Genomic DNA, 17,891 nt, shown 5'->3' with positions numbered 1-17,891 from the left:
TGATGGGTTGTTGAAAAATAAGTCTTCAAGTTCCCAGTTTACTGCTTAGATCGTCCTCGCCAAATTCACAAAACATACAGACCAGTCTGGTTCCACTTTCCTATCACTAATAAAGGAAATAGAAAGAAGTGTGTATTGGTCTGAAAGAGCCGCCAACAATCATGGAGTACAAGGTCAAGGGTGTGTCACCTGACACTTGTCTATTGATGTCCTGGTGTCTTAGTATCTATTTTCAGTCATATTATATGCTGTCTTGGAGTCAGATTTGGTGATGTCTTATGGTGTAATTGGGCAAATACAGTGGTTCATGGATCCTGTCCAAAAGGCAAAATTATGTATTAGGTATTAGGTACATAAATCAAGTATCTGTCATTCAGAATGATGGACAGTAGGTGTTGCTGGTTTGGTGTTTTGAAGCTTCTGGGTTTTCTCAAACCAATTTGTTGTTGTCATAAGGCTTTGTCTACATAGTGTTTTTTTTGAATTTTTTATTCAACCCAAGAAACAAATTAGGTAAGATATGCTATGTGGTGAGACAATTTGAGTCAACAATAGCCAATTTGAATCATCAGAGGAATTTATTTGTTGAGTGATGGCTTCATTTGTTGTGTTAAGGAGTAAAGGGGATGAAGTGGGAAGAGTGCCAGCATGTATTTGTCTCATTTATCACTCAGCAGCGGTTCTTTTTTTGGGGGTCGTTTAAAGCTCACAGTTGGTCTCCTCTAACATAGTGCCGACATTGCTGTGTTGATTGTGCGCATGCGCTTGCTATGGTAATGGAGGAAGAGTTGATGATGTACAAGCCATCCAGACATATACATTGATCATGATGGTAAGTGAATACTAAAAGACTTTGTTAGTACAGGGTCCCGGCTAATGCATTGAAAGGTTCATCATAAAGACTTTACAGGCATCAGTTCATAGATTCAAAGTACTTTATAATAAGTAAGGCGATGAGTATGCTGGCTAATGTCTTAATGTGTAATTATTGCATCGTTCCAAACAGTGGAACATCTGTCGGTCCCGGTAACGACTGGGGAGCTGATTGGGCCCTCAGACGTCCCTAACGCAATTAGACTTGTCAGAGACACTCACATGCACATTTGCACACGCATGCAAAATGTGATGTCAGCTGTGTGCCATTACGATCCAAAAATGATGGATGGCATTGTATGTGAGGTCAATTCCCAGTGATTGTTTTGTATTTTGTTTGTTTGTGTGTGTAATGTTGTGTATGCTCACATTTAATGTGCAGCGTTCAATGCTCCTTGTTTATATGCACATCAAAAATTTGGTTTTAGACCAATAATGCTCCTGCCATATGCACAAAGTAGTATTCTTTAACAAGCTCACACAAGCCCAAATAAAGTTAACGAGAGTTGCTCATAGATTGTATTTGTAGTAGGAAATAGATTGGGAGTTGTCCTACATGTAATAGAACAGTTTTGTTGTTGTTTGTTTTTTGTGCCAAAAGCTACTTGCAGGTTTTTTTTCCAAGAACCCAAAAAAATATATTTTGTTTGGAATTGGTTGTCCTTAAGGCTACTGAAGTCTGTCACCCCGTTGATGTCTGTTGTAATCTAGGATCTCGTTAGACAGGCAGGCACACTCATGTGAAGCCATTGAGTCCGTGCCAAGCACAGGCAGCTCCAAAATCTTGGCTATCATGTGGCGCAAAGCTGAATGTGGGCTTATCACGACAAATAGACAGAAGGATTATCTTCCCCAGGAGTCACCAGTTTTTAATATAACAATGCAAACAAAACATTTTGACTTTCCCTTGATATGTTTTCCTCTATCACTTTTATTCCTTGTCTCATCTTGTAGCACTTTTTGGCCATTGGCTAATGGCCCCATCATGTGAAGCTGCTTAAATGAGTATTTCCAAGTGCACAAAAACTGTTTTTAATTCCCTGTAAATACTTATTCTTTACTCTGGTTTTATGCACGAAACAACTTTGATTTCTTAATCTATTTTTTTCCTCACAGAATATTACAATGTATGATTTCTTGACATTTCTTACGGAACACGTGACCCTTGCTCTTGGCACAACAGTGTGCCGTGGGACATTGGTTGGGAAAAATTGCTATACAGGCCAGAATCTCTCTAGACTGTAGTTGGTTTTCTTCTCTAATGTTTAATATGGAAACTGCAACCTTTCCAGATGAAACAATTTATGTAACACATATTTGTACATTCCAGTTACCCTATAAAGGCAGCCAACAGTAGTGCTGTAGAATCTGTAGCACTCTATCCCCGCTTTTTTTGGTCTTAAACCTGCAACCTTCCCAGGCTAAACCATTGTTAATGCCCCACCCCCTGTCTGTGCACTTTTAACCTCAGCAATTATCAAGAACAGCACCCACCACTGCAAATATTTATCTTTTACTCCTTGAAGGAAGCTGCAGCTTGGCCAGAGGTTACCAATGTTTCTTTTCACCCCATAGGGATTATATTTTTACCTCCCCCACCCCCAGTATCTGAGGCCAGAACAAATGACAGGAGGAAATTAAAGCTAGGAGTGCATTTATTTTCAGCCTTTAGTCACATTTCACCTTTGAGCACTTTATTTATGAAAGCGACAGGGCGTTAAGTGTCTGGGAGATAACTGAATTAAAGATTAGCATTTCTGTGAATTCTGGTGAGATGCCCTGAGTTTGGATGGTTTCATTTACCTCAGGCTTGGCGGTGAAATAACTCGACAAATACTTCAGTGAATACTTTGTAGTATACATAAAGATATATGTTCCCTACCCCCCAAAGGAATGAATCAGTGGGTTTTGAGCCTTGACTATGTGGGGGGTGCACTGGAGTTTATTTGCTTAGTGTCATAAGATTTACCTGACAGTTCGGGCTGGATTTAGGTAACTGTTTTTCATTTAATTTCATGTTTATGGGCTCAATGTTTCTTTTTCCATAAAATGTGTAGGTAATTGATGGACTTGGGTTACACCACCGCCATTGGAATGGAACAACGAACTGTGTAGCAAATGCTGTTTTTCTTTTTTTTTTTTTCTTCCATAAAATGTCTTTTAGGTTTTTTTTAAAGCCACCACAAAACTCAAAATGCTGTGGGTGCAGGTTTTTGTTTCAACCGATCCAACAGAAAGAGTTTAATCAATGAGGTTTCTGCTGAAACAAGAAGCACCTTACTGCAATCCACTGATTTCACTTCTAAAATACTAGATTGGTCTAAAGGTCTTATAGGTTGTAACGAAAACCCGGACCCACTGCAGCCCTTTCTTGAATTGTTTGGAGAACCCTGAGTTAAAGTACCAAACAAATGCATTCCACTGGTTTGCCCTGTTAAACAATACCTATTTTGTTTAGCAAGCTGTCAGCCTTCTTCAATTCAACAATACTTGGTAGCCGCTTGGACATTCAATCCCCAAATTGCAAGAAAATTGGATTTACGAGTTTTTACACCTTTTCAAAAGAGCTGTAAAGTGGAAATGACACTTTCTTGTCTCAGACTCCCAAGACTAAACAAGACATAAAGCCTTTCCTGCAGGGGAGTTGGTAGAGCTAAACTGGAATAAACGTGTTAAGATAAAAACCAGCGTCCTGAGGGTAGCTGTGAAGTTTCTTGTCTCTATCGGCAACAGAGCCGCAGATTACAATGATATGGATGTGATTGGAGACTGAGGGAGTCATTCGCTGGGGATGGTTATGTTGGCGAGTTTCACATAGTGCTGGAGATTAATTAAACTCCCCACGTGTTTTGGAGGTGTGCGTGCATGTGTGAACGATTGAGTCAGAGTGGTGATAAACAGGAGAGAAAATGTGGCGATTGCCTTGCCGATCGGGACCAGACTGCAAGAAGCTATCATTTTACATAACAACAGCTGCACACAAAAAAGAGCAAAGTGCTGATGGAAAGTTATCTGCTGGTGTGCACATGCTGGTATTGTAAATGGTCTTTCCCCATGGCAGAATGCACAGCGGCATTTCTTTTAGCTTAACCTCTGACTGGTAACCCCTCGTTGAACCTGTTCTCTTCTGTGATTGGCCAAAGCAGCGGGATACACTCATACCCAAGGCGTGGGCACTATGGGAACTCATGTACTAGCACATGTCGTGAATCCCCCATAAATGCACGAGAATGAGAAGGGAATGAGGGAGCGGCTTTCACAAACACAATACAGGTGTTTCGTTATCACAAATGAATCTGATAAAGAACGCACCACTAAACGTATGTCTTACCTTACAGAATGAGGTTGCAGGGACCATAGAAGATTACAGTCATGGGAAAGAGTAAAAAGAATTAACGCAATTTTTGTTGTTGTTGTAGTTCCTAGTAAGTAAACAATCAGGTGGGAAATTTTCGTAAGAGCATTTTTTATCAGAGTTGGCTTTACGATAAAAATAATAGGAACTTGTCAAACTAGAGGCATATACTTTATCCTTCTGCTTGTTCTGATTGCTGCCTAATGGATGTGTAGGCAGGCTTTTTGTCCAGCAACATTTTGTAGCGGGATTTCTTAAGCAAACCATTTAAATGTTTTGGGGAAATGAAATGAAAGACATTTGTTTTCCAGATGGGTCAAGTTGATTGGCATGTTTGTGTTTTTGTTTTGAATGTTTACCCTGCCATTATGTTGGTATGGAGGCAAACATTCCTATGTCAGACAACACATCAATGCGACATTGATCGCAGCTTGGTGTTGTTGTTGCTGCAGGCCTCTCTCTCTCTTTCTGTGTCTTGAACAAAAAATATACAGCACTAAACTAGTTCCTCAGCTAGATGTTGTCACAGCGCTTTTCAAACGAAAAGCAAGCCGGATGTTCGTTACTATCAGATTACAGCAGCTGTAGGTCATCGCCGAAGTCATCAGTCTGTGACCAGAACTGTCTATGAGATCATCACAGTGCTGCAGCAGAAGCAGGTGTAAATATCGTCTGAGGAGATGATAGCACGGGTCCAATGGCTAGCTTGCAACTCACTGATAACCTTTCACAATCTCCAATCCCATTACCAGAAAATTGGTTTGCAAATCCTGTGATGTCAGCAAGCCTCTTTTTCTTTTTTCTTCTTCTTCGTTTTTTTTCATAACATCTCCGTGGACCATGTGAAACCACAAGATTGCAGCATCATATCCCTGCAGTCTGGGAATTTTATTTTGCGCTGGCCACTTACCATATTTATAGACTTATATTAATAGGTTTTCATCCTATTCGCTGTACCTTTTTATTAAATTCTCCCACACATGCTTCTGCAAGCACTTTTGTGAGGAGAGAGACATGTTGGCAATACGTGACACCAGAGCATGGTTATTTAATCAACTTTACTATGACTATACTATCTGGGGTTTAGATACCATAACAATGGAGAAAAAAGACGAGGATGACTCTCTAACCCTTTGCCAACATTTATTAGCCTTGCATCATTTGACTAAAAGTTTCTCGTCTTGCTCTTTTAATCCCCACCATCTGCTCCATTTTTTCCCCCTGCATTTAAATTCTTAGCAGCCTTATCGAGCACTTACGGGCTAATTAAAAGTGCTAGTGTTTGTGATGCCACTTTTTCTGTCATGCCCCGCATGAAATCACAACAGCTGCCGAGCACACTGTTTCTCGACAAGACCGGCAAACGCCACAGCAGTTAAAGAAGATGAATGTTTGTCGCCTTAAATCAGGGTCGAATAAGACACGGCCGCACAATAGCTCGCTTGACAGGGGGAGAGTGACGAGTAGCGGGCTTGTCGCCGGAGGGCAGGCCGCCATGGTGACGGGGGTGGGCGAGAAAGATAAAAAAGAAGGGACTCAGGGGAAAGAAAGGGTGAAACCTTAGTACCTGACACGTACGCTGAGGCCTTTAGCTGTTGGAGCCAGAATGGCTTTTTACAAGCTTGTGGTCAGACAGAAATAAAAGGCAGCCAAGCGGCTGAATGGCATCACACACACACACACACACCCAAGTCAATGGCCTCTCAGAAATCACAGTTTGGTTTTATAATGTCACAGTTATTCAACGTCTCCAAACCCTTTAATGCGCTATGACTGAACAAGCAGTGTACTTCTCCCCTGGGGTGAGCAGACCTGCAGGCAGAGAAAGAAAGCATTCGAAACACCTTTGAAAGGCGCAATGCCATCATGCTTTGTGGAGTTGTTATATAGATTTTGAGAGTCGTCAAGCCTTGACTTTTTACTCCGGGGTATTGGTATCAGTTTTTTTGCAGAAAGGCTTTTGTCATTGAGTTACAATAGGCGTCTGTTTATCATGTAATTTATTACTCTTGGACAAATTGTCATGTTATGGGTTACCTGCACGCTACCTGCAGTACACATGTATGGCCTCAAGACAAAGGTGAATGAATGAAAGGAGAAAATGACAAGTTGAAGATCAATCAGAGCTTCGAGTCATTACTGGCTCGCTCTGCTATTTACAGTACAAACCAGAGCGTGACTTGGTGCTGTTGCCATGGAGATGCTGATGGATTGCTGGCGAGCACCAGAAACAGATTTAGGATTGAAATGTTTCATCTGGACAACCCTTTTAAATCACTTTGGACTGTCTCTGATAGTAGAGCGCTCAAGTGTAGGCCAACTCAAATCCTAGTCTACCCTGTATTTTCAACTGTTTGTGTGCGTGTGAAGACTAAGGGGGTCCTCTCCATTTTGGATGCATGAACGAACAGTGAAGATCGTCTAACTTATTCCCATGGTCCCTTACAACACGTGAGTTATTTTGACTTTTACGAAGTATGTGATAGACACATTTATACTTGTTGTTGTTATGGCAATCGCTGTGTGCATGCCATTGTTGTGTGGAATACGAAAAGGAGCAGCAAATTTCCCAGAGGTTTGCAAGTCTTGGCTCAATATGTACCTGATTGCCATCGTGTCAGCATTTTCTGTGTAAGTTGGGGCATATTGTCTTATGAACGACAATTCGGTTCTGCCCAACCCAAGGATAGCATAAAATGTTGGTTTTGTGGGGGGAGATTGTGTGCTGGTAAATGGTTGTTTGCCATTCTACTAGCTCTCTCATTAATAAGTGAGCACTCAGCAATGGAGTTCACCTTTCTCCCATAATTGCTTTCTCTCGGCGTCACACACTCTCACAAAGAGAATGCAAGCAATGCTAATCAGCAGCAAATCATAAATGGAGTCAAGCAAATCTGAGTACAAAGTATGTAAGAGTCCATTTTGTGTTATGCTGCTATCCATGTAATTTGGCAGTCACAGTACCGTCTGTTTCAGACTATAAAGCAAACCGGATTATAAAGCACTCCATCAATGAACAAGTTTATTTTCACACATGGGGCGCACCTGATGATAAAGTGCTTTAGTGCATTTAGTGCACCAATGCACTAAATTTGACTTTTTTCCCTTTTTTTAATCCTGACAATTTTTGTTTCCTTTATTAAAATGTTTACTCATTCACTCATTTTCAATGCCGCTGATACTTGTCATGGTTGCGGGGAGCTGGAGCATATCCCAGTTGACTTTGGGCAAAAGGCAGACTGCACCACTAGACTGGTCGCCACTTAATTGTAGAGCACACATTCAGAAAGACAAGCATTCGCACTCACATTCACACAACTACCAAGTGGGAATTGATCCCATGTTGCCTGCGCCGATGTTAGGTCAAAGAACCGCTGTACCATTGATTCTCTTAATGTGTTTATTATTTGTTTTATTGATGTGTTTGATGGAAGAATGTATCTTCAGCACTTTACAGGAGCAATATCATACAGTTGTGCTAAAATAAAAAAACGTTCAAGGTCATTGAGCACAACCAGAATCCGTACATGCGAAGCACTATATTAGTCCTGTGTATATTTTGCAGAAAAGAAGGATTTTAAGTGCACCTTACAGTATGAAAAACAGTCGTAGGTTTCCATGCACTTAACACAAATGCCTCATCTTACCGATTTAGAAATAAATACATAAATAAATAAACTAAAGAATTAAAGGTAGTAACTGATAAAAACTGATTAAAAATTTGATCCCTGAATATTTTTGTGAGAAATGTGGTTTATAGTATGTTTTCAGTTTCAGTAACAACAACTTTTTTCACCTAAAGGAAAGCCAGCCAACTTCTTTTATCTAAAAACGTATAAATGTTTCATGGTAACCAGGGCATCCGCCATTACTTAACACAACAATCATTCGGGCCCGTTTAAGCAGTGTGGATACCCTGGTCACCAGGCAAAAGGAGTCATGTATGCACGAAAATATTCAGACAAAGAAGTGTTAATCCAAAATTATGTTATTACTCATCTTTTAAAGGAATTATATGATGAATGATAAAGATGCTTTTCGGTGATGAGGTGACTATTCTGAACCAAGTTATGTGCACCGATGCTTACATTCTGGGACGTTGATTAACTTTATAGCCAGTCTGTCTACTTTCTTGTTGGATATAATTTCAAAATGGTATTATCAAAATAAAGGAAATCCAATACCCATCTTGGCCATTAATTGTGTTAGCACAGCAAGAAAAATACTAACAGTGGTATGTTTTATGTAGCATCCATTTAGGGGAAAAATAAACAAAAGATTTGATAAGGTTTTCTGCCGTATTTCATTATATTGTATATCTAAGGTTTAGAGGAAAAACTGACACTCATTCTAGAATAACTGACGTCACTTTTTTAACATTGAGATTTTTATGTGCGCTATTGTTGGCTGGAAAATTGTTATGGCGACAGTGGCGCAGACATATTGATTAGCAGCATGTGTTCATAGGGGTGCACCAGAAACTCACTGCTAGTGTATGTGTGTGTGTGTGTATGTGTCTGTGTGAGCCCACTATGGTTTATTGCTTTAGACTTTTCAAAGGGTGAGAGGGTGAGAGAGATCATGGGTGGGCCCCACAGAAACCCTCCAAAGATGGGCGCTCTATACTTCAGAGAATACTCACACTTTAAATTATGGAGGAAGAACGTAGGGAAGATGAAAACGAGGGCTGGATATCATGTTTTCACGTCAAATGGTTTCCAGTGTGTGTCTGTGTGAACCTCGGCTACGTGCAAAGATACTTTAGATGGGAATTAGGCGTAGGTTTTTCCTTTTCATGGGATACATGAATGCATGTGTGGTTGGATTGATGAAAGGATGCTTGTCTTGATCTAAAGATGAAGGAAGAAACAAAGATCATTGTTGGTGGATGGGTTGTATTTAGCGCTTGCCAGATGGTAGCGGTTGGTTTCATGGTTGGGTGTGTGTTTGGTGATGATTGGAGTGGTAAGATGAGAAGAATGGCTTGAAATATAACCAGAGTCTTCTTGGGTGGATCAGTTTTACAAAGTGTGAAGAGATGGTTTGTGAACTCTTGTCTAATTTGTCTAATTTTGGGGTGGCATAGCTCAGTGACCAAGTAGTAGTTTATTATCCAGCCAAGAGGTTGTAGGTTCTATTACCAGATTACAAGATACCAATCCCCACGTTGCCCCTGATTGTGCTTCATCAGTAGGTAAATGATAATGTAGTGCCAAAGCCCTTTAAGTGCTGTGAATGTGGAAAGGTACAAGTGTAAGTACATTTACTATAATTTAGGAGTTTGATGCCTTGTTGAAAGCTACGATGGTGTGGATAAAATGTGAGGCATTAAATCAATATTTTTTTTAAGGTTGGGTGGATTGATAAATAGAAGCAAGGATCGCGGGAGTACGTGTATGAAAGGTTAATAGATTGTTCATAAATGGTTAATATTGGCTAGATGAAAAGGAAGTGAAATTGATGGGTTGATAAAAGCGACGATGATGGGTGACTTGGGAGACTTGATGGATGCAAAACAGAATAGATTATTGGAGGAATGGACGGGTGGCTTGTTGACTTGATTAAAGAAGCATGGAATAAAGAAAGATTGGTGGTGGAACAGATTGTTGGAATTAGGGATGCACTGGTGGTTTTGTTGCACAGCTAACTTGGATGGTTTGATGAATGATGGAAGGATCGGGTAGTAGATGTATACTGAGCAATATAGTTTTCAGCACATTTGCCTCAAATCCTGTATGGTGTGGCATTTTTCGAAATTAAAGAACATGCTTTTTATGTTCAGTTCAAGACTTGAAATTGTCCATAGGTGTGAGTGGGCATAGTCATTTGTGTATGTATGGCCAGCTATTGCCTGTTGAATGGTCCATCTCTTCCAAAAGCATCCCCCGCAATAGACTGCAACTCACTCGAGATATTAATAAGTACCAGTGTTATGGAAAATTGATATAAATTGGTAGAGTGGCTGGAAGGATAAGTGAATGGACAATATTGTATGAATGGACGTATATTTCAAATGGATACATTTCAAGTCTTTTGGCATAATGTTCTCTTTGGTTGTGCTTCACTCTCTCACGCCTCCTTTCACATGAGCCTCTATGGAGGCCCGAGCCATTAATTGCATCCCAAAAGGAGAACCTCACAGGGCAGGTGCCTGGCAGTTGAGAGTGTACCCTCCCTAGAGGAGTCTGAATCACTGCGGCACATCGCTGCCCACATCTATTGCAGGAATAATCTTTTCAATTCGCTGCTGACTTGTCAACGTCCCTTGTGGCATTTGTCATCAGAAAAAAATAAATCTAAACCTTTTGTCGTTCTGAAGAGGGTTTTCCTCGGTTGCTTTTTCCCTTCAGGAGGAGCATTTAAGTCTACTTCCTTCCTCTGCTTTATTAAAAATATAACACTTTTATTGCTTTCTTAATTTCTCTTCTTTACGCTCAATTCTTCCGCTTTTGCCTAATATTCCCCTAGTTGCAAGGGATGCGCTTAGTTTAGCATATTTATTTCATTACCGCGTTTGGCTCACTTCTATTATCTCCATGCTTCTTGCATTGGAAGCTTTAATTGACTTATATTGATGTGTTTTGTCTCTCTGCCGAGAAAAAAAAATGAAACTTTCGGGAAATGCCATGAAATGAAAATGTTTTTGCAAGTATGCAATCTGCTCAATTCAGACGAGTGTTTTGCAATTTATGCACAGTGCATTAATGTGATACACTATCTTTTTCATCACCAGGTGACCTCAGAGCAACTCATCTTGCTTTTGGAACTTCTCTTAGAGGAAACCAAGCTGAGCGCATCTACCATGCATGCTTTGGCTCACGTCTATGACTTGCACAGCCAAGACGCTGAGGTAAGATACACACAAAGACACACACACACACACACACACAGTCTCTTAGAATAACGAGTGCAAGGTCTTCTCTCGTTGCCCGACCCAGCTTGCACCGCGCTGAGTAATGCGTAGTAAATTCTCCCCGTAATAGCAACTCTCCTCTTTACGGCCGCCATTACTGAGTAAAACCCCACAAGTATGCACGTCATGTTTTTTTAGTGCTGCACAAAGATCCTTAATGGTGCTATTAACAATGCGTGCACGCGCGGGAGTGTGCGCGTGCTTTACTTTTCGTCTCTATTTGTTCTTTGCTGCAACCGGCAGTGGTACTAACTATTTTGTACATGATCTAATGAGTAGAATTTACTAAAGGCTGTAGAATTTAAAGTTAGAATATGCTGAACAAGAGTCAAACAAACAACCCTCTTGTGGCATCATCCAGTACTTGTATAATAAAATATTGATAAAATAAGCGTGAAAAAATTTCCCCGCTTATGTAGACTCCCTTCATGCATGAATCATGACTCTTTAATTCTTATTTGTTTTGCTAACATACATATAAGATGTGCTACCAGTGATTTTTTTTAATCTAATGATATCTTTGGATTGGATGTGCACTGTCCTTTAAATAGTTAAACTGTAAATATTGCACAAACTGTGATCCTGAAAATTTGAGAGCGTTTGAAAGTCATATTGCCACATTGGTGTTTATGACATATTACTTTGCAATTTGTTTTTTATTTTAAAAAAAGTACTACTTGGACACGCACATCTGGTGCCGCATCATCTGCTAAGAAAGGCCACTGTCTAACAATGACAAACAAAACAAACATAAAAAACTTCCTAATAATAACTTCAATAGACATGAAATAATCGCAGTAATCAATTCAATTATATTTTTGGGAAAACTTCAAATTGGAACACTCAAGTCACCTAGGGTCACAAAAAGAAAATGAGATAACCACATCATTATGGTCTTTGTCAGCAATCCAATTGAAATTTGGGTCCTCGTCCAAGATCTCCACACTTAGTTAAACTTCCCAAGCACACGGGAGGAAAGTCGTAGTCTACAGTTTCCAGGAGAAACCTTGAGTGTGTACTAAAATATACGGGGCCATTATGTACATGATCTGGAATGGAGAAACACTTAAGCAAATACACACACACACATCTTTCTCCAAGGCAAATTTCTCATCCGGAGGAGTGTGTTCATTATCTACATTGATTCATTCTTGGTTTGCTTCTTCTGCATCTTTCCTTTACAAGACCGTTGGGCCTCTAGATGCAATCTTTATTGCAGTGTCTGGACCTTACACATTAACTGTGTTTTCATGTGCGTACTGTAGTTCTAGATAAACTATACATGGTGCATTTTTTTTTAAAGAAAATGCCAAGTTAGACTGAAATTTCCACATATCTCTGTAGCTATAGAGCTTACATTTCATTAAGGAGGGAAAGATGATGAATGGAGTGGTGGAAAAGAAAGCAAACGCTAGATAGTGCATGTCTTTGTCATCATATAGCCTTAAATTGAAACACTTTCGTAAATGCCCTTCACTTTTGTCACAGCAGCTTTATTGTCAGTGAAAGGTGCCGGAAAGGTTTGCTCATTCAGCATCTGTTTTAGTGCCCAAGCAGTAAGTCATCAGAAAAGTTTGCCAGTGTTGCGTGCGAAGGTTCACTTTTCAGTTCATGCTGCTGAAAGGAAATGGGGCGGGTGCCCACAACTTGTCTGCCCGTGGGACAATATGAGTGACCACGCATTTACATACGTGCGAGTGACTGGAGCATGTGGCCGCATGTATGAGACCCTGCTGCGTGACTTTCGCCTGCTTTCTGTACTATGAGTTGCATGTCATGACTAGCCTGAGTGCCTGTGTGTGTTCGCACACATGTGCCGGAATGTGCATTTAACATAGGTTTGTGTCAAAGGTCAGTCCAACGTGGTGGACACATCTGTTTTTAAAGTCTTAGGAATTATTGGGGTCAAAACAACAGCATAGTGTTGCATGTCTTCGGTTGAGTTTTGGGTTTTTCTTTGAGTGCAGAGCAATCGATCCCAGCCTGATTCATAATGCGGTACCGCCTCAAGTTGTCCTACCAGCGCTCGGCTTTTTGCAGTCCGAATCAATGAGGGGAAACCGGCAAAGGCTGAAGATGTGACATGACCAGAAAGTGACTATGTGGTTAAATACAATAGATGGATCCAAAGCAGTTCTTGTAGAACCATTTCTCAAGTTTTGTCAGAATAACTCCGAGTTCTCCCATTACAAAGGAGCAAAGAATGTCACAAGAAGCTTTTTTTTTAAGCTTTTTTTTTGGAAGGGGAACATCATTTTGCCCTTGTCCCGACCGGCACAAATTCAGTGGCTTAATGTGGATTGGTAACTAATCAGCGGCCGTATAATTTTTGAAGGTCTCAATTGGATCTGTCGCAGAGAGGATTTGTGTAATATTTTGTGGCAGATAGAGGGAACAGTCCCTCTAGTTTGCCAATTTAACTCAGATATTGTCCAAACTTGGTGAGAATCGTAGTAGAAATCGGCATTGCAATGAATACAGGTTGTCTTCCAGCTGTTGCACAAACTCATGTGCGATAGCCACTGTACTCGTATTACAGTTTAGCGTGCTAGACATCAAAACAGGGGTAGGCAAACCGGTCCTAAAGGGGAGCTGAGGGTACAGATTTTTGCTCCAAATGATCGGGCAAAGACAGTTTAACCAATGGCGTTTTTGCTGAAACTGTAAGCGCCTGACTGCAATCCACTGATTGTACTTTAAGATACCAGATTGGTGGAAAGGTTTTCTCTTTAGAGTTTGGAACGAAAGCCTACACCCACTGCGGCCATTTGTGGAATGGTTGGCCCACGCCTGCATCAAAACCATGGCAGTTAAGTTTAATAGTATTTTTGTTGTTTGTATTGTATGATCAAATGATCGCTTGAATAGACAATTGTCCCTAAATGGCTTAAAAAATGAATTTATTGAGACTCATCTTCTGACTTCTTCCCATTTAGAATGTGGTGTGATTGTGTTGTGAATGGCTGTTATTGTTGTGGTTGTGCTTGAAAGCATTTTGAACTCTGGAGAAAAGTGCTGTCAAGGTCTAATACATAATATATGTAAACAACATTGAGGTGGTACTCTAGTGTATATTTTTCTATTATCTGTATTAACTTAATAAGTGATAAATATAATATGAGCCCATTACTTGATATAGCCAGATGAAGATTGCATTTTAAAAACAGAGTTGGTCACATCATCAACAAAAAGTTGGTATTTCATATTAGCCCAGAATGTTTTCATACATTACCATAGCGTCTCTCACAGGATGGCATTGATAAAAATGCAACACAGTGCACTAATGAATGGAGGAATGTGAACGTGCAAAAGGGGCACTCAGTTGGGATAGACTTTAATTTAAAAAATACAATAAAATAAAAACGTGAGGAGCTTGGGCGCCATGCAGCTGCCGCGCTGGGCTCTCCCCCGGAATGTAAAATCGACCAAGGCAACAGCTGCCGGAAGCCAGTACGTCAAGCTGACACTAAACGCGCAGCGACGGGCCTCTAAACATGAGTCAGGGGGAGACCATGTGCAAAAAGCACCTTAAGATTATTATTACGGATGTCGAGCATCACATTTTATTCAATCAATCCTCCTCCTTCCTGAGGAGCATCTTGAAAAATCAGGTCGGCGTCTGACCTTGACGAGGTCATGCGTGCGTGCACCTTCTCACGTCAAGTTCTGACTGCAGCGGGCCGATCTCGGTGCCAAAATACACTCTCTGCGCAGATGAGCCGTCAACTCCGCTTAAAGTGTTTTCCTGGCATCCTGCCAGGCTTGAGCCAAGAGAGTGCCCTGTCACAACTTCATTGGGTTGCTTGCGGACTCTGGCTTATGAAGCAATTAGCACACAAGGAATTTTCCTTTTGAAATGCTGTTTTAGGAGTTTTGCGTAAAATTTGTATTGCCAAACTGATCACTCATTTAACCCATGGCCTGCCAATCCGTTTGAAAAGATGGGTGTCTATGATCGTAAATGGTTGTGAATGGGTTACAGAGCTATGTTTTTAGTTAACAACCTGTTTTGTATTATTACTATTATTTTTACAATTTGTTTTTATTTCTTACGAGCATTGGATGAACAAATAGACAATCCAGTAAGGGTGCATTTTTCTTAGTTAATGCAGGGAAGACACATGCAATCCTTAAAAGCAACTACTTTCATCAGATTGGACTTTATTGTATATTGTCATTATTAACTTTATTAACACCCCCTGTTCGGTATTACTTGCTTGTTTATACCTAAAGTTAAATAGATTTGTAAAATTGCATTCAAATACTTTTAAAAAATAATATCGGCTTAGCAATTCACTCTATTTATTTTTACTTTAATTAAAAATAATTTAAACATTTTTTTTTTTTGTGAATTAATCAACATACAAAATGTACAGTATGTATTGAATGCTTTTATTGTCATTATAAAAGTATAATAGGATTTAAAGCCTCTACATGAAATGCACAATAACAACAACAAACAAACAGAGAATAAGACAATAAATAATAACAATAACCAATAAATAAATAAGTAATGATTATTGACTTAATAAGTAGTCATGAGTAGGGAAGTGCACAGATGACAACAAACAGCTAAATAATAAATAAATAATACTAACCATCAATAAATAAGTAGTGAATAAATAACTTTTAATGCCAGCCCAATGCGTCAATGTCATAGTGTTCTTTCTTGCAGGTGAGACATCGCTGGTGCGAGCTGGCGGTCAAACACAGACACGCTCCCGCATACGTTGACGTGGAGCACTTCCTGCTTCACGACCAAGTAAATATTTTCTCAACTATGGTGTCAACCCAAGCACAGTTTGAACATCAAATGGCATGTTTGTGCACCTCTAGGCAATGGGGGTGTATCTATACGGTGAGCTGATGGTCCAGGAGGACGCCGAGCAGCAAGCTCTTGCTCGTCGCTGTCTGTCCTTGGTCGGCGAGGAAATGGACCCATCGGCACGCACAGTGGTGGAAGAGATGGTACTCTGAACGGTAATATTGATTTTTGCCTTTTGGGAACAACAATCAACTGCAAATCATATTGTTTTACTGCCATTGGTGGGGTTTCACCTCCAATCCATTTTGAATGTGTTTTGCCGCCAATGGCAGCTAACGAGTTGAGGTACAATACACTGCACGGACACATTCCCATGTCAGAATGTGATTGTTAGACAAGGAATTTGGAAACTTGAGACACGGGGGGAGCGGATCACTTGGTGTCATTTTATAATACCCTTGACCCCTAAATGTCCTCTGCCGTGTGTGTGGCCAGAATTTTTCCTCTGTAAAATATTTGAATAGTCAAACCAGACTCTAGCCTTTGGATGTTTTGGCCTTCTAATCAAGATGACACTTGCCATGACAAGCAGTGTTAGAGATTAGCAAATGTGTGGGCTGCGCTTTTCTGGTGACTGGCTTTACTTACACTCCCTCATAAAATCCGCTCGGTTCAATTCAGGCTTTTTTTTTTAAATAGATCAGCCAATAAAGCAAGATAGACGCACTAAAATAAATATTTAATTTTTTTTGTATTAAAAGAGTGGCCAGTCTGTTTTCTCTTCATTTTCAAAACACGGGATACACAGACCACCCAAATTCCTGGCGCAATTTTTCTGAGCGCAATTTTTCTGAGCTAAAAGGTCATAACAAAATGGCTGATATGTCACTGGAAAAATTAGATTCCCATTTTGACATTGCCAAAACCACATTTTTGAAATATGGGTCACTGTGACTCATTCTGCTGCACTGGGTCACTCACGTATTACTCGTTCCCATGATTTAGGGCACATTTTCAGTTACTTCTTTATTCAGTGACCAAATGTGACTAAAATTCACTACTTGTAGCTCATTTGATCAATATTTTCCTTCAAGACTCACTCTGCGGCGACGACCTTGACGTGAGAGCTTCCACACACACACAGGTCCGTCTCAAACTGAGCTCAAAATCTGGTTTTAATTCGTCCACACTGCTTAACACACACACACACACGAGTAGACAGCTTGATGCCCAAGATGGTAAAAGTGTCTTTTGGCATATGTCCGTACCCCGAGGAATCTTCCTGTCACAACTGACATTTATTCATTTGGAATTATTTCGTGTCACTCGCCTTGGTAAGCTCCAAAGTTTGGGTTTTGGGATTGGCGTAGTGAGCACAGGGCCAACCGCCTTCTTTTAGCGTTACGGGAAAGGATAATGAAAGTCACGGCGTGGTGGGATAGTGCTTAGCCTGTCTGCCTCGTTATGGAGAAGTTTCCCATCAGCACATCACGCCAGTGATGAGGGAGGCTACTACTTATTTTGGAGTCCACGTATGCCAAAGCATACACAAGAATTCACTGAAGTTTGTGTCAACAAATGTGGACCACACTGTTCCTAACTTGGGTCCAATTAAGATGATGGATGAAGCCACTCCAGGCCACGTCAATGTTTTTGTTTTTACGTCCCCCCTTCCCTCTTTTCTCAATGTAATTTGTTGAGACCAGAACAGGCCATTGAAAGCACATATATCTGTCTACTTTCTTTCTTTTTTTTTAAGCCTACTCTGTCCTCTCAATGAGGGGCACGTCGCCGGATTAGTCTCCGCCGGACTTTGATTTCCCTTCCCTTCACGTCGAGTTCTGATTTTCCAGCGGGGGAAAAAATTGTGTGGCGTTGTCCGAGCTGCGGGGGTTCCTGGCGTGCTGATTTGTGACTTATGATAAAAATCACATTGCCAGGGATTACCACGCAGCCCTGACCCAACCGGCTTCCATGGCAACCAT

General features: G+C 40.6%; 2 protein-coding genes across 5 annotated transcripts in view; one reads left to right on the top strand and one right to left on the bottom strand.

The window, feature by feature from the left end:
* The window catches only part of LOC144195479 (aminopeptidase O-like), a 68,777-nt gene that overhangs the window by 44,342 nt on the left and 6,544 nt on the right, over positions 1 to 17,891 (top strand). For all 3 annotated transcript variants that reach the window (XR_013326093.1, XR_013326092.1, XM_077715157.1), the window contains exons 15-17: positions 10,962 to 11,078; positions 15,817 to 15,903; positions 15,978 to 16,121. Coding sequence is in view for 1 of the 3 variants with exons in the window: in XM_077715157.1 (XP_077571283.1) it covers positions 10,962 to 11,078; positions 15,817 to 15,903; positions 15,978 to 16,118 (345 nt within the window). In the remaining 2 variants the exon portion in view is untranslated. The remainder of the gene's footprint in view (positions 1 to 10,961; positions 11,079 to 15,816; positions 15,904 to 15,977; positions 16,122 to 17,891) is intronic.
* The window catches only part of LOC144195480 (Fanconi anemia group C protein-like), a 25,959-nt gene continuing 23,580 nt past the window's right edge, over positions 15,513 to 17,891 (bottom strand). For both annotated transcript variants that reach the window (XR_013326094.1, XM_077715160.1), the window contains one exon: positions 15,513 to 16,114. The gene's annotated coding sequence lies outside the window, so the exon portion shown is untranslated. The remainder of the gene's footprint in view (positions 16,115 to 17,891) is intronic.

This window comes from Stigmatopora nigra, chromosome 4 (assembly GCF_051989575.1).
Source record: "Stigmatopora nigra isolate UIUO_SnigA chromosome 4, RoL_Snig_1.1, whole genome shotgun sequence".
Taxonomy (NCBI): Eukaryota; Metazoa; Chordata; class Actinopteri; order Syngnathiformes; family Syngnathidae; genus Stigmatopora; species Stigmatopora nigra.
This window is presented reverse-complemented; position numbering and strand designations above follow the sequence as displayed.